This window comes from Phoenix dactylifera, chromosome 5, assembly GCF_009389715.1.
Source record: "Phoenix dactylifera cultivar Barhee BC4 chromosome 5, palm_55x_up_171113_PBpolish2nd_filt_p, whole genome shotgun sequence".
NCBI lineage: Eukaryota > Viridiplantae > Streptophyta > Magnoliopsida > Arecales > Arecaceae > Phoenix > Phoenix dactylifera.
The window spans coordinates 13293245-13320527 of NC_052396.1; the positions used below are offsets into that span (position 1 = coordinate 13293245).

Sequence of the window (27283 nt, forward strand, 5' to 3'; positions counted from 1 at the left end):
TTGATATATTTGCTTAGTTAAGAAGCTTGTACTTGCTTTAAATTCTTAGTCTAATATCTTGTAACTTGATTCAATCAAGGGATTGAATCAAGAGGTTAAGGTTTGTTGGTGAGCCAAAGGAAAACCAACGGTGTTAAGGTTTGTTGGTGAGCCAAAGAGAAAACCAACGTTGTAAGGTTGTGGTTGGTGAGCCTTTGGGGAAAACCAACTGGGTTGATTGTGAACCCGAAAAACAATCGTTGTAAGGTTGTGGTTGGTGAGCCTTTGGGAAAACCAACTGGGTTGGATTGTGAGCCCGTGAAAACAATCGGTAGGTTCTAGTCGGTGAGCCTGTGAAAACCGACCGAGTTCGTTGTGATCTCGCAAAACAACAAGTTGGGTTGTGAGCTTGCAAAACAACCAACTGTAATCTGAGGGATTATAGTGAAATTCCCAAGAGGTCTTGGGGAGTGGATGTAGGTGTTGGGATGCACCGAACCACTATACTTTTGTTGGGTTTGTGATGCTCTTTGTTGTCTGACTTTCTCACTCACTTACTTACTTAGATACTATGCTTCCTTAACTCTTCTCCGTGCATCCTTTAGTTGCAAGCATATTCAATTTACTTAATCAAGTCTCATTCAATTGAATTGCATACTTGGGCAAACTTAGACTAATCTTTTATTGAGTCCGCTGCTTAATAGTTGATTAGATTAGAATCATACTCTTGCTAAGTTTAAATTCCACTAAGCATCCATACAACTTAGCTTAATTAACTCTAAAAGATTAGAAGTAGTTGAAAAGTTTTTAAAAGACCCAATTCACCCCCCCTCTTGGGTTGTCACCTTGGGCAACAACAAGTGTCCAGGTTCTAGAAGTATACAAATATTATGAGAATACAATCTCATATAAATCACAACAGGAAACAAGATTAAAGCATTTAATTTATGAAGAATCTCATGTCCTTTGATTTGTTTCTTATCAAAGAACTTAAATTTAAGGAAAAAATTATCAATAAGAATAATTCAAGTTACAATATCCTCTCAAAAATAATGATCCAAGGACCTCACTTGCAAGTGGGTCTTCTCCACTTTCTCCTCAAATCTTCTTTAGATAAGGCTTGGTGAGGTATTTAAAATCAAGGAAAATGTCATTAAGTCATTTTCTTACAACATACACTAGCCAATGTTTTGCAGGCTGTACTTGAAGAAACTATTGATTCTTCTTTCAAAACCAATTGAACAAAAAATTGTGAAGAGTGAATCCAGATACCAAAAGAAGAGGGAGAGCCAAACCCAGTTCTTAATCAAACATACGGGACTAAACAAAAAATCACAAGAAACCATGGCAATGGGCTTAATGGAACATATGTATAAGTCTATATTAAATAAAAAGTGAAGCAAAAGAACTAAGCTTGATTTATGCCCCTTGGATTAAGGGACATAAAACAGAGAAATTACTAATGATCCCTGGAGAAAGTTGATTGCACTCATGATTCATTAAAAATAACAATACAGCCACTAGGGTAATCCAGGAGGGTAAAACCAAGCTGAACAGCCTCTAAGGAAGGTATGGTGATCAAAATCATGTCTTTGTTTTCTGATAGTGAAGGAGAACAAGAAGAACAGGTTCAATTCTTAATTTATGAGGCAAACACATCACCTCAACCTCACAAATGAAAGCCCGGAAACTCCAAAGCAGTTCCCAATGCTTCATATGTTATGGCAATTATCTAAGAACTATCTCCAGTAGTAGCAATGTAGCACAAAGAATAATCAGACCTTCACTCTGATAATGGAGATACATCAATTTGCTCTCAAAATTTTTATTGAAGGCTCAGAAGGATTTTTGAAGCCATTTTACTTGAATAAGATCTGAAAAGAAAAGCGACAGGCATATCATCTACTATTGAGCCATGTAGGTCTGTCAGAAACGGGAATCAAGAATACTTCTCCAATTCCCAAGACATCCATTCTTGTGAATCATTAGGATTGACCACTTCCCCTTCCCATTCCTATCCCAAGTGGGGTAAAGAGATCTAAATGCGAGGGCTCATAATAGACGGGGCTTTTTCTTCTTTCCCACAGATGAGATACTTTAGGAAAATGATTCACAAATACCCAACCCCCCCGCGGGTATCATTCTCTACCCTTTTTTATGGGAATTTGATACCCACTGAAATCAGGATTACATTAACTATAATAGTCACCAAACTTTGGAATGGGCTGTAATGGATATCTGATTCCCATTTTCTACTCCCATTCTAGCAAACCAAACATGGCTTTGGGGTAATGCAGCATTTTGAGCATATGATACAATAATTGTGTGCTCAAGAATGTTTTTGTGATGTAACACCAATTACTTTTTACAATTCATGACTTGTAATAGTCACTCCATTTATCCATATAGCAAAGTATTTCCCTTCCTTCATAGATTTGATTTCATGCTAAGCAACATTCATTAGTTGGAAGCTAAGAGTTCATCATCTAAATATAAATAAGTAAATTTAAACTACACTAATATATGTCACATATTTAATAAAAAAACTCATTCTACATCCACAAGAAGGTAAATTGCATTGCAGAAAGGTAATATCACAGGTAAAACTCAAAAAATGCACTATATGCATCCTTTAGAGGAAATATAACAAAAAAGTCATTAGTTGATGGATTACTCGATTTTTTAGAGTCTTGTCAGCTCCTTTTATTAACAAAAGCCTTACGATATCTGTTCTGCGTGTTTGGACAGCAAGATGCAATGGAGTCCATCCATCCTGCATAGGAAATTCAATGTATTCCATTAGAAAGTGGAGAGCAGAGAGAAAGAATACAACTCAATTATGAAATTTACACGCATACATTATCAGAAAAGTTTATGTCAACATTGTACAACAAAAGAATCTTTATAGTCTGACTTGCTGCGGTTTGGACTGCGTAATGGATCAAGGTAGCTCCATCCTGTTGAAAGCAAGACATAAAAATAATTCAATTCAACATGAGATATGATTTACAAAAAATCAACATATACGCAAACATTGGTAGGGCCACAAGTGGATTGGATTTATCCACTTCCAATCTGAAGCCAATACAAAAGCAACCCGGCCCAATCTGAATTAAAGTTATTTGGATCAGGCTTGGAATGAAAAATATGACCAGTTTGTAATATGGACTGGATCTGGATAAGCATGTACACCGATCTGAACATGAACTGACCCAAGTTTAGTGCACTATATATTTACATGTTGTTATCGATCAGATCTTATGTGGAATAGGATTTTGACAGCACTTACATGTTGCTTATTTCATAATGGACTTATGATATAATTAAATAATCAAATTATACATGTGTTATGGTTTGTGTTTGGGTTATTTTTGACCAGATTTGACCAAAAAAAAAACCAATGAATTCAATAAATCATAAACCTGATCCAGTCCAACCAAAATGGAAATGAATTGGTCTTGGGTTAATATTTTGGCTCTATTCAAATATGGACCCGATTTGGCTTGTTCCCATCCGGATCCATCCCGACCCACAAGCATCCTAATCATGGGTAATTTAGAACTGAAATAAACAATTTAACATCAAGGTAGAATATACCTTATATAAAGAATTTTCTTACAAATAAGAATCCTTCTTAAGTTTATCACAAGAAGATAGTGATATTCATAATATAGTTAAATATGAAGTATTGCAATTGGGAATGGCTTACCCCGCCACTAGTGGCAAGTACAATATGCACATAATTGGTGATCCTGGGGCCTGTGGGTGTGATTCATGTCCGTCATGTATTGCATAAATGACAGCAATACACAGGACTGCTTGCATCATGCACACGTGCCCTGCTATCACCATCCATGCGCTGTTGCACATGCCACCGATGTTGAGGCAAACCACTTCTTTGTAGCTGGGTCCTGGAATGCCACTTTTTTTCTTTTTGTTTTATGCTTAGCTTAATTGCACTCATAAGATTTGGACGTACTTGTCAAAAATTGACCCTAAAGTTGAAAGTTGTAACAGTCAATAGGTTGCAAGGTTTGAAATAAATTAGTGATTAGCCTCAAGCTTATCACAGGGACAAGTAGTCTATTCCTGTTACAAAGTTAATGGGGCTATAGTTGAATTGTGCATCATACGTGTATGACAGCCATAGTAGACTACAGGCATATTAAACAAGCTCCCCAAGCTGCTAGGCAAGGCAACCGCCCAGAGGCCTAGGTTGGCACTTGGCCTCCTATCGATAACTTTGCTTCTACTATATATAATTTTATTGAACACTTTAACTTTCAGCCATCTTTCTATATAAATTTTATGTCTTGTATATGCCATCCTTCTACATAAATCACTCTAAAACTACTTTAAGATAACAGCCATCCATCTTGAGTCTTCCCTTATCTAGGGACATTACCCATCAAACGACCTTCTCTTAATTCTAGACCTTTTGCTCCAAAAGTGGCAAGAGGATTTAGGGCAGCGAACAAGAGAAAGTGAAAAATCCAGATTAGGATTATTATATTTGTGATATTTTGATTATACAAGGCTTTGATATTAAAACTTCAAAAATTTTGGGGATTTTTAACTCCAGGCGCTCACCTGGCTGCCTAGGCATTATACCTAGGCAATTAAGAGAGCCACAGCCTAGGAACACCTAGACATTTTGACAACCTTGGTATTGAATCAGCTATTCCTCAAATCATTTGGTAGTTAATGCTCACGCTCATATATATGCCTCTCATTGAGTGGTCAACAACTGTGTCTACAACCCATGAACTATATTCTTAGCATGATACATCAAAATTCAATATACACATTCCACAAATAGTCCTTAAATTTAGGGGCGTGATTTGTTTGAGAAGTACGTGCAGTTTACCATAAGAACTTATTAGGTAACTGATTTAGAGTATGATCTGGAGTGCATCATCCACCATGCGATCCATCAATATATGTGAGTGTTCCATGAGATAGAATTGATCACATAAAAAAGTTGAAATGAGGTGCGCTTTGTAGCATTTTAACATGGTTTCCACGAAATACATTGTGTTAATCATTTTGGAAATTTGTCATAACATGGACTAATCAAAAGGGGTGTAAACATTTTGGGGCATACCGGCATAAGCATTTTGGGGGGCGGGTCTAGGTCTGGCATGATCCATGCCCTAACCTATCCAAATTTCAGGTCAAAACTTCTGATCAGAAATGACCCAATCTTTTTTAGGATTAAGCTGGGTCCAGTATAATTTAATTGTTCATGACCCAATCAGCTCTCTCAGGATAGGTCTTTCCCTTGACAATCGGTACCACAAAACTCAGGGTTGGATCATGTCAAGCTAGTTTCTGGTCCTGAATTATGGTTATGGTTATGAAATTTACAATAAAGAAAGATGTAACTTGTACAATATCTTTGAGATTCTCAGACAAATTTAATCCCATGATATTGATGAAATTCAAACATTGAAGAATGGTTCGACTAATGCATCATTCATGAGGATAAATACCTTTGACGTAGAATCCAGAAGGTAAATGCAGCTAATCAGCACAAGATGATATCTGATAACCATTGCTTATGCAGAAAAAAGACTCATAAACTGTTATGATAATGAGTGGTATCATAAATTTATAATTTCACTTACTCTATCGCGGACAAAAGGATTTGCTGAATTTCTAAGGAGGTAGTCAAAAATTGCTTGCTTCTTACAAAGAATTGCTCTATGAATTGCTGATAAACCATCCTGGACAACACTAATAATATTGATAAAAAATTTCCCAAATACATATAAGCAAATAAATACTGGTATTTAAAAGCTATTTCTCCTAAAAAAAAATTTAACAGATTGGCAGGTCAAACAAACAATGCAATAGAGGAAAATGTTTTAGTGAGTACAACTACAACATACCTTATCGATGGCATTAATATCAACATTTTGTTTTAGTAATGCATCCAAAAGATAAAACTCTCCTGATGCAGCAAGAGTATGTATTGGTAGCCACTTGCTCTGAAACAAAAAGTAGGTAGTTTTCAATAATATTTCCCAAAAAAATGCTAGAAAACTGAGAAAACATTTGTCCAAACATAAAACAAAGTGCAGGCTAACACCTCAGCATCAAGGTAAGAGAAGTGGCAAGGAAACAAACTATAATCAAAATGCAACTAGCACTTCGCACATGCAATACACATGGCCGACTTAAAAGCAAGATATAAAAAAGGTGTCCCAGCACATAAGGCTCCCACCATTGCAAGGCTAAGGAGAGTCGGCTAGATGCAACCGTACCCCCACATGTGGAAAGGCTGGAAATATCTTGACCAAGTCACAACAGAGCAGCCTTACGTATCAGGTTCTGAGTCATATACTGGATTCTATTACCCATAACCACAGGCAGCCTATTACCTATACGGATATGGATATGATGCGTCAGAGGCATCTTCCGATAGCTACTACCCTATGCATCCCGAAGCATCTCACAGATTGAATTTTGTTGCTGGCTTATTCGGATGGACTCCTTCACAGTCGTTTTATCAACCAATTTATCAGCTAGAGAACACCTCTCAGAGCCAGAGCTTCAGCAAGAGATCCGAGAGTGCTTAAAATCTGGAGTGTGTTCTTTATGGGATGAACATACAAGACTACAACGCCACTTAGTTAAAAGGATGGGTTGATGTGCCTCCTGACTATACTAATAATCCGAATATCAACGAGAGGCATCGCCACTCGACGAGATTTTAGATATCGGTATGTATATTGTACTTTCATATATAATTAATTATATTATTTAGTATTTTTGCCTCACTACTTGATTTGAGGATATTTCATGTTACTTCTTGTAGCATGCAACATCCCACTAATTATTTATATTTTGTATCATTTTAAAACAACAAGATGCATCATTTAGGTTAAACCGAAATCATAGAAACATTAAAAAACATCAAATTAGACTTAAAATCATTAAAAAAGTTAAAAAAAATTGATTATCAATTAATTGAACTTGAAAAACTTTAAAAAAAATGGTAGCATACTGTGTGTCGGTACGATACCGGTTTGGTACCATATTGACTTGTTCGTCGACCAGTACGGATCCCGGTACCAGTTCGGTGGACCTTGCCTACAACAAAATAACATGACCAACTTCATATCATTTTTTGCCTTCACATATATGGCTTAATAGAATGAGATATTTATTGAGATGCATCAATTTGCTTAAGATGGTATCATCATTGGTGATGAAACACTCCAAGCATCAATTAGTTAGTCCAACTACTCCAAGTCTCAATACTTGTCAATCTGTACTGCTAGGAGTACAACTTCTTTTCATTTTTATCTTTGTATGATGATGGGTTAATGAAATGCAATTTAAGACAGTACCCAACCCCTGTGAAATATTAGTCCAGACATGATTTAACCTCTAGATTGTCACTAGCTTGTTCTTTGGCTGCATACACCAAGGACACCAAGCAGCAATTGTCAATCAGTCAATTGACAACTGCTTATGGTTAAGATCCAAAAAAAACAAAAAACACTAAGCAATTTTGATTAACTCACCAGCAAATCGAGAATAAGATGTAGCTTCTTTCTTTTTGTCAAGAGATGCCACCACATAGCCCTGAGTACACCCAACTAGTCCAAGCGGAAGAGAGTATAACAACCTAATATGAAATCAGGTTTCAAATCTATGGCTCAAGTCTAAACAAAGATCCAAGGATAAACCTATGGTGTGTGGGCCTAACCCGAGGATTCGATGAGCATCATAATTCCAGCAACATTTTGGGGCAAACTGTCTATTGCAGAACTCAAGATTCCAAGAGAATAAAATGTCTATATGAAGACATTGAGCATGACTCCAAAGCTCTAACAAAATTTGTCCATAAGCAACAACTTTAACAAGAATACATAGACCCTGATAACAGAAAAGGGAAATCTGAGACTGTGACAACCAGACTTGCCCAAACCGGATCAACCTGTGCAAGGCAAACAGGGGGAGGGGGAGGGCTCCGACCCCAAGTCGGACTCCTCCTCCCTGTTCTCTTATTAAGAAAGAGCAAGGGGGAGGGAGGACTCCGACCGCACGTCGGACTCCCTGCCTCCTAATCATTTTTAACCCCTATGCAGGAGCACCCCACTACTCCATGCTCTCTCTCTTTCTCTAGCTTTCTTTCTTTCCTTCCTTCCCTCCTTCAAACTCTAAGATGCCAAGACCATCTCTATTCTCTTCTTTCTCTCTCAATAGAATCCCCATATCAATGCCAACTTCTTGTAAGCTTCTACAACAAATTTCCACCTTTCTTTTCTCTCCATATTATTTTAATGTTTGAATAATTCTCTATATACATGAGTTATCTTGTTTTGGGAAGAAGCAACCTCTATAAAATAATTTCTGCAATAATAAATTCAACACAAAAAAAATATTTAATTTCTGTAAATTAATTTTCTCAAAATTATTTTCTAGTTTTAAAACTTCTGAATGTTAAATAGTTTGAAAACTAAACATCTGCATATTCTATTTCAATAACTTAATTTCTATGAAATGAATTCACCAATATCTATTTCTAGCAAAGCAAAATCTGTTTTGAATTTTTGCAATTAAATTTTCTGAAGATCATATTCTACATTCTCTGTTTTGAATATTAGCTTTATGTATATTACAAATTTCGCAATTTAACTGTTATGATATTAATTATACTTTAAATTAATTTCTCGGTGGTAAATAACAGCAATCTAAATTGATGGTAATTAAATTTCCATATTTTATATTTTAGAAACTTAATTTATGGAAAATAAAAATTCTGTGTTAAATTTGTGTAAAATAATTTTCGGCATATCTTAGCACTAATTTCAGATTTCTTATTATTAAATTTGTATATTTTAATATATGATTAATTTCTGCAAACTAGAAGCGGGGTAATTTAAGATGTACAACAAAATACAATTAAAATTTTAGATTGCTAAATGTCCTGTAAAAATATTATATTCAGTATTTAAACTGCATAATATGTTTCAGGGACTTATTTCTTTAAAATATAAATCTGAAAATTTTGAACATAATAAAGTAATTAAAATTTATATGCCTTATGATATACTCTTTTGAATAACTATAACACCGAGTTGATTTTAGGTTGGTCAATTCCAATGCAGGATTAGGATCATGTTGATGTCGGGTAGTTATTAGGTTTTGTTTAGAGCCTAGGGTATTGAAGACTTAGAATTTTAATTTAAAATTTATCATGACCATATTTTGATAAAATTATATTTCTGAGAATACTAGGTTCTGAAGATATTTTTCAATATTAGTTGAAATTATTAACATAGTGTGCTCGCAAGGTAAGTAATGATTCACCTTTCCTGGATTTCCCTTTATTTGCCTCTAAATAAATATTTGATATCAAATAAATTATAAATTGATTAACATGCAAGTCATGAATTCCATGGAATTGTATTTTAAATGGAAAACAAATTTGTAAATTTAAAGTATTACTTTTGTTACCAAATATTGTGCATACATTTAGAAATCTTTTATTGAACATGCATACTTGTTCGGAATTTGACAAATATATGATTTATGAATAGCTTGGATATGTTTTGAATTTTTTGACTCAGCCTAATTATGTTTTGGATCCGACAAATGGAGGTTATAAATTGGTATTTTGACTATTCTGAAACTCATTATTCAGGCCCTATCACATGATATAAATAAGGTATTCTGGCCCACTTTATAATGCACAAGTGAGGTATTCTTATCCACTCCACAAGGTATAAGTTCAGTATTCTAGCCCACTCTCCAAGATATAAATATGATATTTTGGCCCACTTTATGGGATATAAGTGTGGTATTCTACTCTACTTCATAGAGTATAAGTGCAGTATTCTAGCCTACTCCATAAGATATAGGTATAGTTCTCTAACCCAACCACAATGTATAAATATAGTTATAGTCACATAGGTTGTTGAATTGAATTAAAGTATTTTAAATTATTCTTATGAATATGAATATGAATAGTTGAGCAAGCATGAATATTATTAATTATAAAAATTATTTTATTAAAATAAAATAATTTTTCTTATATACTTAGTATTAACAAAAAAATTTATTTAATTTGTTACTTGAGCTATCTAGCTACGGTATTCATTACTTACTAAGCTATAGAGCAAGGTCTGTCGTACCGGGTACCGGTCGGCGTACCGGTGGCCGGCCGGACCGGTCCGGTTCGGTACGTACCGGCCGGTACCGCGAGCCATAAATTTGATGTTTTTTTTAAATGTTCTCTCTGTTGGATCTTAAATTAAGTGAAGATTGATATTTTTTTATTGCTTTTTTCATGATTTTTGATGTTTTTATGTTTAAATTTAGGGTTGAAATTTGAAACATAGATGATGCATGTTATGTTTTCCTCCCGTTCCAAATGATAAAATGATACACATAGAATATCTTCAAATTAAGATACAATCATTTACATATATGTAAAGCACTCTTGGATATCTAAAATTGAGACGAGTGCCGATGGCTCTCGTAGATATCCGAATCATAAGTATAATCAGGAGGAGGCAAATCAACCCAATCAGAAGAAACGTGCGCCAGATTATAAGAACTGTCGGATCTCTCGCTCACGCTCTGGCTCTGAGAGGTGTCCTCTGATTGTGTAAGGGCCCATCCAAATATGGCGGAAGCAAAATCCGATGCACCATATCCATATTCGTCAGACTGAGGCTGTGGATAATAGAATCCGTATCCGTATGCTATCGGATCTGCAGTCGTATCCTGTCTTTCTGAACGACCTCGAGGAGCCCGTCTTCTATATCCAATGATATCCTCACAAAATCTATCAGGTGGTCGACCGTGGTCCGTATCCTGTGTAGCACCCGTAAATTGGGACTCACCGGTGAAATAAAGACTACCCTCCGGCTGTGTCTCATGAGTACCATACTATCCTCCGCTCCCTCCATGGCTAGAAGATCCATCACCACCAGAACCTTCATCGCTGCTAGTCCAAATCTCCTCCTCGACACTCTCCATTGGGATCCTTTGTTTTCCTTTCTTGGCCCTCCCTGTCTGGCTATGTCGCCCTTGTCTGGCTGTCTGCTGAGCATCTCTCGATCAGCTCTCTCGGAGGGTGTCTCGTACCAATCATGTGGTGACTAGCTCCCCTGTGCCTGCGGCTGATCAGCTCTGGAAGTGCGTGGAATATTACGCTCAGCCCATTGCTCTGGATCGACCCTCGCTTCGGTGGCTATGAAGCTAGCTGGTCGTGGAGGCGATCCTGGCTCGTCAAGCTCGGGCTCCTCCTGCTGGCCTACAAGCCAGCCGAGTAGTGAATCATCGTCATCATCGGTGAAGGTCTCGTAAATCGGATCTGTATACTTGAGCTCCGCTTCCTCCTGAATGCACTTTAGCCTCAACCGCAAATTGTAATACACATAAACAAGGTCGTTGAGGCGTTTTTGCGTCAAACGGTTTCTTTGTTTGCTGTGGATAAGGGCGAAGGTGGACCAATTGCGCTCACAACCACTAGAGGAGACTGTTTGGGAGAGGATCCGGATAGCTATCCGCTTTAGATTTCTCGCAGACCCGCCAAAATGCACCCACCATTCAGCTGCAAAAATATTTATGAAAATTACATATATGATAGTTCCATAATAGTAACTAAGTAACACCAGATGAATGTTTTCCTGATGTGTCACGTACCTGGATTCATATTGTGTTTGCTGACGACAGACGCTCGTTGGCCAAAACTATAGCTGACCTCTCTAAATAATTTGCTCTATGAAAAATAAGCATGTTCTACCATGTTAATAATTGAAGATGCCAATATACTTACACATGCTGGTAATTACTAAATCATAATTACCTCTTCAAGACATAGGGCCGCTTTTTCTGGATCATGCTCCATCTTGTAAATCACATTACGCAAAGCATCCAGAAGTGTTTCATCCATACCAAATCCATCTATGCTATACTGAAACCGGGGGTTTGGGTAGTATGCTGCACATATACGAGACTATCTTAGCATAATTATATAATTACATCCGTCACTACAATTGTCACTATACTTATATCTTAGCTTACCTGCTAGATGCAATTCCTTACCCATTTGCGCTCCCCACCGTTGCTCAATGATGTTGATGTACGACCGGCCATGTGCTGGATCTGCCTCCATAATCTGATCCTTTGCCTTGACCATCATGTGATACAAAAACCCCATCTGGGGGGTAGATCTCGCTATCTACGGCCCGCAGCACTTCATATAATGGTTTGATAGCCTTGACTATTGTAGTAGCCCGCTGCCAGAATGGCTGTCTCGTCACCAAGTCTTCTATCTTCCTTCAGTGCCGTCATAAGAATATCTACTATCATACCACTCGGGACTGGCAAATATTTGACATAGGGCTCCTCTCTTCTCGGGTATGCTATCAAGTGCGATGAAGTTGGTAGCAAACCGTATGACTCCTGGTCTCAAAATCTCTCCCCCTGCAGACTTTCTCATCAGTGAAAGGACCCAGTTATGGTTATAAATATACCTGGTAATGTATTGGGCTGTCTCCACCGTTTGTTGCACCCTACGGATCTTTCCGATGTCCATCAACATGAGATCGATACAATGTGCAGCACATGGGGTCCGGAAAATATGGGGTCGCCGCTCCATCAAGACCTGCCCAGCAGCCTTATATTGCGGCCCATCATCAGTGACGACCTGCACGACATTCTCCTCTCCTACCAGATCAATCACATCCTCCATAAGTTTCAGCATGTACGCGATGTTGTGCACATAAGCCGAAGCATCAACCGACTTGTGAAAGAAGGTCTTAGCATCACAGTATGTCAGGAAGTTGATGCTCCGCCTGGTCGGACCGGTCCAACCATCGCACATGATGGTTAGTCCATATATGGGCCACTTGCTCTTGTAGGAGTCAATCCAATTCTCCAGCTCCTTCTTATTGTTGTCAAGAAGCTCACCGTATATGTCCTTCGGGCCTGGAGGAACTACACCGGGACCGGCAGCTTGTATGGCGGCAATGGCAGACCTGTAGTATGTATTGTCTGCCACATTCGCTGGGATGTGGCTGAAGTGAAACCAGGATCCAATAGCTCACCACATAGTTTTCTTCTTATCCTTCATCCACATTGTGTCTACCCTCTGCTGCCTTGAATCTCTGTTGGAAAAAGCATGCAGATCTACATCATGAATTGTCGCTCCTTGTGGAATTTCTCTAGATGACTTCTTTCGGCTACCAAAACTACCCAGCATAGATGCAATCCGGCCACGTTCTTTACCGACGCCCTCCCTAACTGAAGTTGTCCTCAAGAACTCTGGATCTTGTCTAGTGCTCCCAGAACCGTCGTCCGACTCGTATGCAGAGGACCTAAATCGAGCCCTATGCCTGGCCACCTCCTCCTGCTGCCACTGATCATTCAGGCTTGCATGCATGGCCGCCTGAATATCTGCCTCCTCCTCATCTAGACCTCAACCTCCTCTGGCTCCCTAAAGTGATAGGAAGGTGGCTCTGCCGCTCGGCGATCGACCTACGCCTTCTTCTTGAAAGCCATCTCCTTCGCTTCTTTGACCTCAGCGAGATTCTGCCTCATCAACACACAAATCTCGCTAGGACAATTCGGGCATGTAGCAACCTCACCGAAATTTTCGGCTAAGTGTTGCTTCAACCTGGTTACCCCTCCTTCCTTAAAAACCTTGTCGCAAAAGTTGCATTGAAACTGGTGTCGTTGCCCCTCTCTTCCAAGTCTTCGCCCATAAGACCAGCCAGTATCACGCTTTGTAGGGTTCGTTTTTCTTGATGGCTCCATTTCTATCATAAATGTACAACTTATCAAAAAATTAAGCTAATAAAGTAAATTTTCACATTATCTTATTTTTTAAGTAATTTATAAACTATTTTTTTAAGTTACTTATTAACAAAATTAATGAAATAACATAGGACAAAAAAACCGCACCTTAAATAGTCTCCGCTGGATTTTTTGGACAGGACCTCCTCCTCAATTTGTGGGCTATCTCTCAAATCTTCCCGTCTCTGATTACTCTTCAGAGGCTCACTGAATTTGAGTTAGTCTGGACAAGCCAATCTCTCTGAAACACTTCTGGATTTGAGTTACTCTGGACAGAGCCTCTCGTTCGGTTTTTATAACCGAACGAGTGAGGAGGAAGGCGAGATGCAGACAGGGCGACAGGCCTCTCGGCCGAGAGGCCACTTCGGTTTTTGTGTTGTGAAAAGAAAGATCTTGGCCACTTCTTTTTTTGATTTGACCACAGCTTTTTTTTTTTTTGAAAGAAGTGGCCCGTGGCCACTTCTTTGGGAAACCACGCGCCACGCGGTGGTTTCAAAAACCACAGCGCCTCGCGCTGTGGTTCATAAAAAAAAAATCGTACCGATGCGAACCGGCCGGTTCGCACCGGTACGAGGTCGGTACCAAGCACCGGCCGGTACCGACCAGTACAGGCTCCGTACCGGCCAGTTCGGCTAAAAGAACTGGGAGATACCGGATTTCTTGTGGTTCCAGTACCGGTACGGCATTCCATGCTATAGAGCTTATTATTAATCTCTTCCTTCTTTATAGATCCATAAAACTAGTTGCTGACAGTGTTGTTTTAGAAGCTCTAGATACAGGAGCAAAATTCTTAGCATAGTTTAGAACTAGTATCTATTTTTTTAGTATAATTGCTAAAAGCATTTTATAGGTTTTCTTTCTTTGATTTAACATTTGGTGAACACTTGAAGTTAAATTCTTATGAATAAAATTCTTGAATTTCTTGTTAGTTTTTGGACTTGTTAATTATTAAATTTGGACATTTGCTTTAATTTTATTCCACTGCCTTATTTATTCTATTATGCTAGCATGTTGGATGCTTTGCATGCTTGTAGGATAATGCCCTGTGAGTATGCAGTCTCTAACTCCTAATTTCGGGTTGAAGGCATGATAGAGACCTCAAACAAAAGTGGCCTACAAGGACCAGCTTTGACAAGAGTACATATTATAAATGAAAGAGAAATATGGAGTTTAGAGGATCATTATCTAATACATCTGAGCAAAAAGCATGGCAAGAAGAGGTCTCTCTACTTTAGGCTTCAAATAGGCAGCCTTGCAGAAAAGTCATAACTTTGAGACTAGCCAAGTTATTGTTCCCGATGATATAAATCTACTTTATATCAGCCAATTTAGTTCAAGCACCAGATATATAGGGTTGGATCAAAATTTTCAACTTTGAAATACTGAGGTATTTCTCAAATATTGAAGGCTCATAAATTCTTTTATATCCAGAAATTGCCAAAACCCAAAAGTTTGGTAAGCAAAATCATATATTGCAGTCTCCAAAGCATCTCACCTATAATGATACTAAACAATACTTGACGGTTCAATAAAAATATTCATATTCAAGATGGTGGGTTATTCAAAAAGCCAAATGTGACTCGTGCAAAATGTACCAACAAAGAACCAAATGCACAATCAAAGAACTCATTGTGCCCTTAGGCCCATGTCTTGCACATGCTTGGGAAAGCTATGTAGAGTGAACTAAACTCACCTTAACTCAACTAAGCCTCAATCCCAACCTAGTTAGGGAGCTACATAAATCCTTTCCCTCCATTCCACTCAGTTTAGGACCATACTTTCTAAAAGATTTTGACATATCAAGTCCTTCCTTACTGCTTCACCCCATGTAATTTTTGATCTATCTCTACCCCTCTTCGTTCCTTCTACATGTATCAACTCGCACATTCATACTGGTGCATCCTGTAGCCTACATTGTATATGTTCAAACCATCTAAGTCATCCTTCTTTTATTTTTTCTTTAATTGATGCCACATCCACCTTTGTACAAATAACTTCGTTTCTTATTCTATTTTTTCTTGTATTACCACAATCCATCTTGACATGCTCATTTTGCCATACTCATCTTATGCACATGTTGTTTTCTACCTACCCAACATTTTATACCATAAAGCATAGCTGATTGTATGCCTCTCCTATAAATTTTTCCTTCAACTTTAACAAATATCCTATGATCACATGTTATCTCAGTTGCACTTCTCCACTTCATCCAACCCACTTTAATCCTATGAATAACATCCTCTTCAATCTCTCCTTATAAATAATCGATCCTAAATATCGAAAATTATGTGGAGCAAATGTTCCTTACGTTATAAACCAATAAAATTATACTTCATTATAGCAAATTACTGTTGTATAGCATGCACTTTTTGAGAAAAAACATGCAAATAAGTAAATTAAAAGTTTTATTTTGAAAACAACAAAATTGACTCAAATGTCCTCAAAAAAACAATATTATGCAAATCATCAAAGATTGAACAAGACAAATAATATTACATTGGTTAAAATTTCACTAAACTAAATCTTCAACCTTCTTACAAGGTGAGAATTGCGTCAATAATGTGAATTATCAAGATGCACACATCCTTTATAACAACTGCATATGATTTACATCTATAAGCTTTTGTGTGAATTTCACACATGGCTGGTTCTTAAAACTTAGACATATCAAAGACCAAAGCTTAGTAATTAAGTTTGAAACCATGACTAATCTGGGAGGAAAATATTCAGTCTACAAAAAAAAAAAGAAACTTTCAGAAATAATATCTCGAATGTTTAAAAGAATTCAAAAAATACAACAAAATAAAATGGGATAATATGTAAAATATCACATAAAATGAGTATGAAGAAAAAAGAGCAAATTCGTAGTAGAGAATTCATATTCTGTTGGAAATATTATGGGTTCTCTTCTTTGAGGCAAAAAGAAATCAACAAAAGAATTCTAGGTAAAGATAGTATGAACACAAGCTTCATTCAGTAAATCAAAAAATTTCTGACTATTAGATCTGATTACACAAACCATAACATCTTGTAATTGCCACCAAGAAAAGTCTCGATCTTACAATAACTGACTGTTACATTCAGTAACACCAGATATCATGAAACAAAATAGCAAAATAATTTGACATTAAAGTGATATCTGTTGGAGCATTTAATAAATATTCAACCTTGCAAAGTTTAAAACCCTTAATCCCATATTAAATTCTGAATGATGCAAAAGCTCAGACAAACCAATGAAAAAAGGTGGATTATGTTAGGAAGACAATAATGTTCTATGACACATAGACCATCGGTCTCAAGTTAACGAATATCAACAGAGATAATTCCACAACTAGCATAATGGAAGGAACAGCAACCCTTAGCTATTTCAATAATATAAAATCTCTATAAAGGCATACATGTAACCAACCGACCAATAACCAACAAAATGAATTTCACTCTGATGGTAAGTAAAGCAATGAAGATAAAAAGGCCTATATGTGCTTCTATCTTGCCCAATACAAATGACTGTACTATGTTCAAATCAGTAAGATCAGAGAAAGAATGAAAAAAGATGCTCAATTTTTAGTAAAATTCACAACAGTCAGCACAGTCAGAGTACTTACTGAAGTAGCTTCTGCCAAATTAGGTATGCGTTTGTTCAAGAGAACTTTTTCATCCTTTGTGAACAGCTTACGACGACCTATCCATATTCAAGGGGAAAAATCAGTTTGTCAATGCTACTTTTCTCCAAGAAAAAAATAATGGAAACAAGATGTACTAAGACCTGCTATATAGCATTTTTAAACCAAAACCCCTTTAAGAGGATAGTAAATTGCTCGTGAAACCAATCCCTTTAAGAGCAAGGTAAATTACTCATGAAACCAATACTAAACTCTGCTGAGAAAAAGTTAGCTACATGGAATTTGAAATATAGCTACAATTAAGAACAAATCTTAAATAAATTCAGAGTATAATGTCATGAAATTAAAGAAGTGGCTGATGCAGTCATCTAAGTTCAAATATGTAAAACACTTTAATTATTTTGTTGATTGCCCCAGAGGAACTAATAAAAAAGTAGGGATCTCATAAATTTTAAGCTGGGTTAGAGAAAACAATTCTTTGTCCAATACTGCAATTTAACATTACAAAATCATATTCCCAGGTTAATACATTGGATTATTTCCTACCGGCACGCATAAGCCTACATACAGAACTTTGCTTTGCAGGCTTTGCAACATCAGGAAGCCATAAAGATGGCTCTTTCTCTTTAATGCGAAAAAGATCATAGGCGCAAACCACTTTATGATTTTGATATTCGGAGTACCTCTCTGATCTTCTAATCACTAAAGAAATACTTATTTTAGGTTCTTGAAGCAGGAAATTGAAATTGTAAGATTGATTATCTAATGTTGATTCATACTCATTTCTCTTCACTCAAAGTCTCAAACAGTGGTAATGTGATAAGGAAAAGGGAGCTTTTTTTCCATCACCAAGAATCAGTCATCTTTCTCATCATTGCGTGTAGAAGATTTAAACATGAATATATTAACTACAAGAAAATTTTCCATGAGCTCAGATCTCCCCCATTAATTTACAATAAAGGAAAATAAAAATTGTTTTTACTAAAAATGAACCCAAAATAAAAATTACTTTTTCCCACACCATATTATTTATCACAACATGTAGTTAAGATAACTCCAGATTTGTCCTTTACAAGATATATCCTAGCCTCTCTCCCTGTTTGGTTCCACATCCTAAGATCTACCAGCTTCAGTTCCTTTAAACAATCATATTCAGTTTATTTATGTACATCGATCCTTAAATTTAAACATCACTATTCCAAGAAATGACTTTCATAGTTGCTCTTTGGCCTTCCTCATATCTCATGATTGTCAATTGAATTTCTCAGACTGTTGAAATCTAAATTCTTAAGTTTCTTGGTTAAATTTCAGGGAATGCCTAAGTGCATGCGATTTATATATATTTTATAGTTCCTTGCATCCTAATTTCTGAAGAAATTCTCAAACCTACCGAAAAAGCCCTTAACTTAAAAAAAAGGGTCATTTTTTTAGATATCCATAAATTCTTATTGGAAAATATACAAGACTTGATCCTCCATCACAATCTACGAGACTACTACTTGAAAATTTCTTGTTATATAACTTATCTATTGCCAAATATATAAAAACAAATCAAACCACCTCCATTTCAATATTCACTTATGCAATAAGTCAAAGCTTTTTTTCTTCTGCAAATACCCCCTTTGCTCCCATCATCATGACATTATGCAACAACAAATGACTCCCCCACTGGCCCCAACCGAGAAAGCGATATTAGTTTTTATTATGAATATAGCCCTAGCACCATCATTGCTTGCCACCACTTCCTAAGACAACCTTCCCCACCATCACCCCAGACCTCCACATTATAATATGATCTCCAATCCCAAAATGAAAGACCATCTCGAACAACAGCATGCAAGGGGAGTAGATCAAGAAAAGAACAAGGAAAAATTCAGGTCAGGAAAAAGAAAGTAGAAAAGGGAAAAGAAAATTTTGAGTGATCTTTAACTTAGAAAGCTTTAATATTAATAAAAGCACCCCATCAAAGTCCACAATCCCAGATTTACTTGGCATCTTCCTCTTGTATCAAATTGTAGACAACTACTAACAGTTGCTCAGTTAAATTCTCTTTATCTTGCAAGATCAATGATATGGATTAATGGCTAAAGTTGTGGGCGAATATTATATGAAGAAATAAATTAAATACCATATAAAGATAGTTAGAGAAACCATAATATTATAGACAAAAAGACTGATATGATGAATTACCTCAAACCATCATCTTAACTAGTTAATGAGCTCTTGCATATTTATGGGAGAACTCCCATTCGCATAATATCTCAGAAGGAGAGTGAGAAGATCTATTACAAAATATAAAGTAAGGGTTCATACAGCAAATTGCCATGAAATTTGGCAACTGGCTAAAGCTGGTGCTATTAGATTTGTGAATCAAAAAGCAGGAAAATTGGATGTGAAACTATATATGCTTTCTGAGATGGTAAAACTTCTAACATAACTATAGAAACTAGAGATGAAACTTTCTTTAAAAGCAAACTTCCTTCATAAATAAAATTTATAATTAGGTAGCAGAAAACCATCTCTACTTCTCTGGTATACACTTCCAATGAAATCAGGATTGAAAAAAACATGGTGAAAACTTTGATATTCCAAGCAAAGTTGTGAAAAGTTGCAAAATAAACCATGTCAAGGAGTGCTCAAGGCTGGCCAAATTTGACTAGTGAAAACTTTGGTTCAACCAAAGCTTCACCTAATCAAACGAAGACCTGAACCCAATATTATTCTACATCTAAGTCCAAAAAACACTAGGACACTTCAACCTCCAAGAATGACAGTGAGAGAAAACACTCACCTAATGTTATTGTTACAATCTTCCACTATACAATGCTCTTACATCCTTCATTGCAGTATATACAGTGTTTCCATGGCCAGGTAAAATGACTACCTCCTAGTGTTCACATTGTCACTTCCAGCCACCTCCAACTGCCACAACTAACTCCGCCATTGCCACACAGCCCACTCCTCTCACTATCCAATGCTGTCAATTTTCAACCATCCTCAATTGCCTCAAATGATTCTTATTGTTAAAGTACCCTTGTCTATCATACCGTCCTAAACCGCTCGATTCAAGATGTATCGAACTATTTTGGTGCAACACCGAGACAATACAGCCATACAGGTCAGAACAGGCTCCGAACTGGCCTAAATCGAACCGAACCAAGCAGAAGCACCCAAGTATACTCGATTCAAGACGATTCGGGTGGTTTGCTATCTGTCTTGACCATGGTCTGCTGAACCAACCTGTACCGGTCGGTTCAGCCCGTACCGGACCAGTACTGACAAGCACCGGTCCGATACAGGGGTATAAAACGATTCCGACCCAATTTGGGTCGGAACCGTTCGGTATGAGCTTCGTACCAGTGCGAACCGGCTCAGTTCGAACCGGTGCAAACCGAGCGGTTCCCACCGGTATGAGCTCGGTTCGCACCGGTTCGATGTTTAAAATTAGTGCCAGCACTGTGGCACTTTGAAAGTGCCACAGTGCGGCACTTTGTGCGGCACGTCGAAAGTGCCGCGCTGTGGCAAAATGTGGCACTTTTCAAAATGCCACAGTGCCTCAAAGGTTGGCTATAAAAGCCGACCAAATGTTAAAGCCAAATCCGTCAGCTTAGGTGAAGGAAAGGCAGAGAGAAAGAAAGAGAAAAAGAAGAGAAAGGCAAAAACAAAGGTGTGAAAAAAATTTAGAAGGGTCGGAGAGCGTCGTTTTTCTTGAAGAAAAATCCAGCAAAAACTAAATAAGGTAAAATTTCTTTCCCCTACATTGTTTTTTTAATATTTCATTTAAATTGCTTAAAAAAATTAAGTCAAAAATTGCTAAAAAATAGGAAATGATTCAATGATTCCACAGCAAACAGGGGAACCGTTTGACACAAAAGCGCCTCAACGACCTAGTTTATGTGCACTACAATCTGCGGTTGAGGCTAAAATGCATTCAGGAGGAAGTGTAGCTCAAGTATGCAGATCCCATCTATAGGACTTTTACAGATGATGATGATAATCCTATGCTCGACTGGCTTGCGGCCCAGCAGCAGGAACCCGAGCTTGATGAGCCAGGATCGCCTCAACGACCAGCCAGCATCATAGCCACCAAGGCTATGGTCGATCCACAGCAATGGGCTGAGCGCAACATTTCACGCACTCCTACAGCTGATAGGACGTGGCTAGAGGGGAGCCAGTCACCGCATGACTGGTACGACGTTCCCGTTCATGCGAGGACGAGGACGCTCTAGTACCCAGTCGACTCGATCAGGAGGGCATCAATCCCAGCAAACGAGAAAAGAAAAGAAAGGAAAGGCCCCAATACAGAGTGTCGAGGAGGAGACTTGGACCAGCAGCGATGAAGGTTCTGGTGGTGATGGATCTACTAGCCATGGAGGGAGTGGAGGACAGTATGATACTGCTTATGAGACACAGCCGGAGGGAGGTTTTCGATACACCGGTGAGTCTCAGTTTACGCATGCTACACAAGATACGGACCACGGTAGGCCGTATGATATAGGCCGGTCGGATACCATTGCATATCGAAGAAGAGCTCCTCGAGGTCGTTCAGGAGGCCAGGATGCAGCTGCAGATGACCTCCCATGTAGAGTCGGATCCATTGATGTATCAAGTTTCGAGTCTTCCTATTATCCGCAACCTCAGCCAGCCTATGGATATAGTGCATCGGAGTCATCTTCCGGTGGCTACTACCCTGCGCAGCCCGGAGGGTCTTACGGGTCGAATTTTGGTGCCAGCATATTCGGATGGGCCCCTTATCAAGACACCTCTCAGAGTCAGAGCTTCAGCGAGAGATCCGAGAGTTCTTATGACCCGACACACATTCCTCGAGGATTGAGCATAAAAGACTACAATGCCGCTTGGTTAGAGGGATGGATTGATCTGCCTCCATATTATGCTGATGATCCAGATATTGACGAGAAGCATCGTCACTCGATCCGATTTTAGATATCCGAGAGTGTTTTAAATGTATATAATTGATTGTATCTTAATTTGAAAATATTTTATGTTTTTCATCTCATTATTTGAATCATTTGGAAGTAATAAGTTGCATCATCTAGTTTTAACCTTAAATCTAAACATAAAAACATCAAAAAAAATCCAAAAGTGAAAGAACTCCACAAAAAAAAACAACGATGGGGTCGAAACCATGCCGAATATGCCCTATCAGTACGGTATCGGTTCGGCACCGGTACCGTACCGTTACCGGAGCCAACCGGTACGTCGGTACGCTCGGTACCGCGAACCTTGGTCTTGACCCAATAATAAGGGAGGAGGTGCAAAGAAGGCCTCCTGTGCCTTCTCAACCCTCTCAACTTACCTTTTTTCTATTTTCATCAAAAAATGCTCAGAGAAGGGGAGCCAATCATCATCACAGGGCTCCATGTCCGTGACATTTTCCCAAAAATTTGACAAAGAGATGCTAAAAAAAGATCATCATGGTATCCAGTCTAATCAGGCAGGATGGGGGCAGTCAGAGTGGTAAGCCCAATCGAGCCACCCAGTAGATCCAAGCAAGCAAGAGTACCCAAGGAAAGAAAGGATTTCCTCGAATCAAAAAAAAAAGAAAGAAACAAGAATTGAGTTACGTCGTAGAGAGTGAATGAGGAGCCTATTCACTTTGATTCCTAGATTAGTGAGCCCTCGAATGACTCATAACCTAGATCATTTCGCGAAACCAACAATGATGATAATGATAGTGCAAATGATGATGCATCTAATGGTTAGAAAGGTGGAAGTGGATATGGCACAGATGCATATAACTCAGAGTCTCATGGTCATCAATTCATCAATGAATCGCAATTCACTCATGCTGCATAGGATGGAAACTACGATGCATGATCTAGTAAAGCTTGAGAGAATACAATTGCATACAAAAGATGGACCCCCTCGAGATGGTTCAAGAATGGCATTGCTGTTGTAGATGACCCCGCAAGTACAGTGAGATCCCTAGATGTATTTGGATTCGAGTTGTATACCGGATTCTATTCTACACAACCAAACTACGACTCCCATAGATATTCTTCATCTGAGGTGTCAAATTCGAGTTGTTACTACCCTCCATAGCCTCATGCAGCTTATGGGTCGAATTTCACCGCCTCGATCCTCAGGTGGCCATTCCAGATCCAATAGAGAATCAATATCAAGATGTCTACCTAGGACGTGGAGATTGTGAACACAGGGATGGACAGTAGATTAGCTGAAAAGTTGGAGTAATATCCCTTTAGACTGTCCACAGGTCAAGCACTAAGTGTAGTAACCCAACCTACAACTAGAAAAATACATATGAATATTGTGCAAGTAATCCTTGAAAAAAGAATCGGTCTCGAGAAGCGCTAAGTGCTTTTTAGTGTCATAACAAATTATATATCTTAACAATGGTGCATAAGTCTTTTCTAATCAAACTATTGAACTTTAGTAATTTGTACGTATAATAGACTTAATGAATTTAAAGATTTAAAAGATACCTTAGGATTTGGAAGTTCAAAAATTGAGTTAGAGCCAAAAGTCAAGTTTTGAACTAAAATCAAGAAATCAGCTTTTCATTCTTGAGGAATTTGAATTTTTAAATATTTTTATTGAATGAAATAGACATTGATTTCACACATCACAGACAAAGGGAAGGTTTTTCCTACCTATTCAATTCTTATTTGTCAATTGTTTGTCAAAATTGATCTTCTTTGTACTTTTCGAGTTCTTGAGAGGGAAGTTGCAAGGATCAGCAAGGACAGCACATTTTAGCTTTTGTTGGTGTGTGTGTGTGTGTGTGTGTGTGTTTTTTTTTTTTGGGGGGGGGGGGGGGGGGGGGGGGGGCACGAAAGAAGAATTCACCTTCCATTACACAAATCCACCATTGAATCATGCACCGCACGGATCTCAAAGCACTCCGAACTCTGTCGTTCATCTACTTAAACAGATCTCAAAGCGACCAGTGGATGATCCAACGGTGGATTCATGACAAGGAAGGTGAATCCTTATTTCATGCAAAAGATACAACCCCAATGCCTAGCTGAGAGACGTTCATCACCTAGTATACCCATTAGTCCTCTATGTTCAGCACCACAAGCTTCCTGCATCTCCTCAGCTATCATGGATCAACTCATCTAAAACCTTGCCCTTCTCTAATATGACCCTCTTCCCGGGCCATGCCACCTCAAAATTTGACCACAGGACCAAAGTGCTCTGATATCCTACGAGGAACTAGTATCAGAAAAAAATCCTAACAGAAGGAATTGCTCAATTTTCATTTATCGCTCAAATGATACATGATCTCGGCACAACAAAAACTCTTGGAAAGCTCAGCAAGATCAGCACCTCTCATTATTCTCTCTCTGATCTGCCTAAAGCATAGTAAGCCACCTTGAAATCACATGCAAATCCTCAAGTACATAGATTCAGTTCCTTTTGCCTCACTTCTTTGGTTTGTTATCATTATTTACATTTTAACTGCTTGCAGATTTCAAGATCAAACCTTTACGAAATTCGTCTAAATGCAGACATGCAAGAGACAACGCACTAATCCATGCGCACACAGGATATAATGTGTTACATTCAAACACAAGTTCAATCCGAAAATTAAGAAAAGAAACCCCCAGAAGAACTCACCTTGCGGCATCTTGTCATCATCTATCGCCCCAGGCACATAATCTCCACTGTTAAAGAAATCAGTGATGTCCTCTAAAGTCCCTCCACCCATTTCCAATCTTGGGTTCCTTGGAACCACTCTTCCTCCCTCCGGCTCTGGGGGCACCACCGCCTCCTTCTCTGGAGAGAACTCACGGGGGTTATCAAGAACCACGGGGTTCAGCTGGGACAGTTTCATCTCTCTGTACGCACGGTACTCCTCCATGTCCGGCAAGCGGGGCGGCTTCCTCCTCTCCAACCTGCTCCCAAATTTCAGTTGATGAGAAATCTTGCGCTTCTCCTTCTTGGTCAAATTGATCTCCTCCACGACCTCCTTCCACTTCTCTGGCACTAAATTCTCATGTTCCAAAGCTGAATCTGCCTTTTTGGCTGCCGGCTTCCTTCTCCGAGGCCTCTCCACCTCACGGCCGGTTTCGGGTGTTGGAAAAGGGTCACCGTCCTCGAAGGCTCCTTCTTCGAAGACGAGGCAGTCTCCGACGACGATCTCGTCGTCTTCGTCATCATCTCCGCCTCCGAGGGATGGGATCTCTCGGTCATCTTGGTTAGGGTTTTGGAAGGGGTTGGGGGAGAAGGAGTAGGGGAAGGAGGTGGGTGTAGCGGCGAGGGGAGAGAAGGAAGAAGGGAAGAAGGGTTTGGGGAAGGGAGAGGGAGGAGGGTGGCGTTTAGCCTGGAAAGGGGAGAGAGACGCGGGAAGGGAGGGGATTTGGATAGGGGATTTGAGAGAGAGGAGGAGGGAGGAAGGCGGTGGCATCTCGTCCCCAGATGGCCGGATGGATTTGGTTCGGTTTCTTCCGGGGGTCTAAAAAGAGCCGTTAGAGGGGATTTAGCACTATATTAATTATTTATTATAATCATCTAATCTTATGTATGTATGTATGGCATGCATGCTATGTGGTGCCCCTATTAATAATATTATTAATAAAACTTTATTTAATATTTATATTAAATAAAAGAGTTTATTAATACATTAATAACAAATTTATTGCTTTATTAAATTATATTAAATAAAAATATGTTATTAATATTACTAAATCAATATAGAAATTGATGATATTATTAATAGTAAAAAATATTTTTTATTAATACCATACCATACCTATATCCTACACAACTCATCATATATTTTTATGATTATATTTTTATTTAAAAGTAGAAGTACAACTACTAATAATTTCGCTATATTGCATTTAAGTATTTTCTATATGCGATATTTTTTTATTACTTATTTATATACATATCGGATCATGGTATTATTATTTTATAATAACATATTTTTTAATTATATCAATAATTATACATATACTATTGAAATTAGATTTTTATGTTTACTATATTCTATTCTATTATAGTTATGTATTTTTCATACCTATTTTATATTGTGTTTTAAGAAAAGTTGGAAGAAAAAGAAAAATTGTACTCCTTGCATCGGGCAGGTTATAAGCTAGTCTATAATATGTTCTTAAGGACATGAATTGTATAAAAACACTAGCTAACTGACGCTATGCAGCAGTAGTAAATTGAGTAACCAGTAAAAATAGCAAGGAGGTAGAGATAAGCAAAATGTAAAGCCATTTTTTTACAAAAATATAATATAATTAACACATTTTTTTGTGCACAAAAAGCTCTATTAGATTTTTTTTTTTTTTACTTTGCTTAAGAAGAGTGCTACAATTTTTACCTTTGTTTTGCTTCTCCTGCATCATCCTTGTTGAAGGTGAAAAAAGAAAAAAAAGGTTGAAGATGATTACCACCAACAAAGATAAGATATTTCTTTCCATTTTCTCTTCTAAAATATAAAAAAGATAATCCAAAATGCCAATGGATCAATAACAAAATCCAACAGTTCAAACTGTTGAGCTACTTTTGTAGGAAAAAAAAAATAGTTGAGCTGCTTCGCTCAATATTATGGAGCATTTTTTTCAACTTGCTTTACATTTGATCCGACAGAATGAATTGACCACCTTGCTCATGCTCCTCATGCTTTGGCTTTCTTTCACATGCACCATATGAATTAATAGATCTATAGATGACATCTATGTAGATTAATATTTTTCAAATCCATTACGCCAATATTAACCTATTGACATAAACCTATTAATAGATTAATAGTTTTGAATCCATAACATCCTAGTCACATTAGAGCAACCATTATAATTACACCAAGGCCCATCCTGTTTTACTAAGCACTACTATTAGCTAACTTAGATGTATGTCTTGAG

General features: G+C 37.9%; 1 protein-coding gene across 3 annotated transcripts; it reads right to left on the reverse strand.

Annotated features, from left to right (window-relative positions):
- Window positions 1-1774: 1774 nt before the first annotated feature.
- Window positions 1775-25863, reverse strand: LOC120110891 (ankyrin repeat domain-containing protein, chloroplastic-like). 3 transcript variants are annotated; one of them, XM_039126828.1, is made up of 6 exons: window positions 25026-25861; window positions 17406-17482; window positions 5871-5969; window positions 5607-5705; window positions 2838-2936; window positions 1775-2752 (listed from the first exon to the last, which is right to left on the reverse strand). In XM_039126828.1, exons 1-6 carry the CDS (start codon window positions 25813-25815, stop codon window positions 2612-2614), a joined length of 1305 nt encoding a protein of 434 aa, XP_038982756.1. In that variant the 5' UTR covers window positions 25816-25861; the 3' UTR covers window positions 1775-2611. The 3 variants fall into 3 exon arrangements, with proteins under 3 accessions (XP_038982756.1, XP_038982757.1, XP_038982755.1); XM_039126829.1 differs by lacking the exon at window positions 5607-5705 and having other exon boundaries at window positions 25026-25862; XM_039126827.1 differs by lacking the exons at window positions 1775-2752; window positions 2838-2936; window positions 5607-5705; window positions 5871-5969 and adding an exon at window positions 11998-12859 and having other exon boundaries at window positions 25026-25863.
- Window positions 25864-27283: the final 1420 nt, after the last annotated feature.

Bases quoted from the DNA above. Each gene is read 5' to 3' on its own strand.
- LOC120110891 (XM_039126827.1), bottom strand. From the start codon at position 25,815: ATGCCACCGCCTTCCTCCCTCCTCCTCTCTCTCAAATCCCCTATCCAA. The intron at 17,483-25,025 runs GTGAGTTCTTCT...GAATATGGATAG, and splicing joins TGATGACAAGATGCCGCAAG to GTCGTCGTAAGCTGTTCACA. The intron at 12,860-17,405 runs GTAAGTACTCTG...GACTCCTACAAG, and splicing joins ATTTGGCAGAAGCTACTTCA to AGCAAGTGGCCCATATATGG.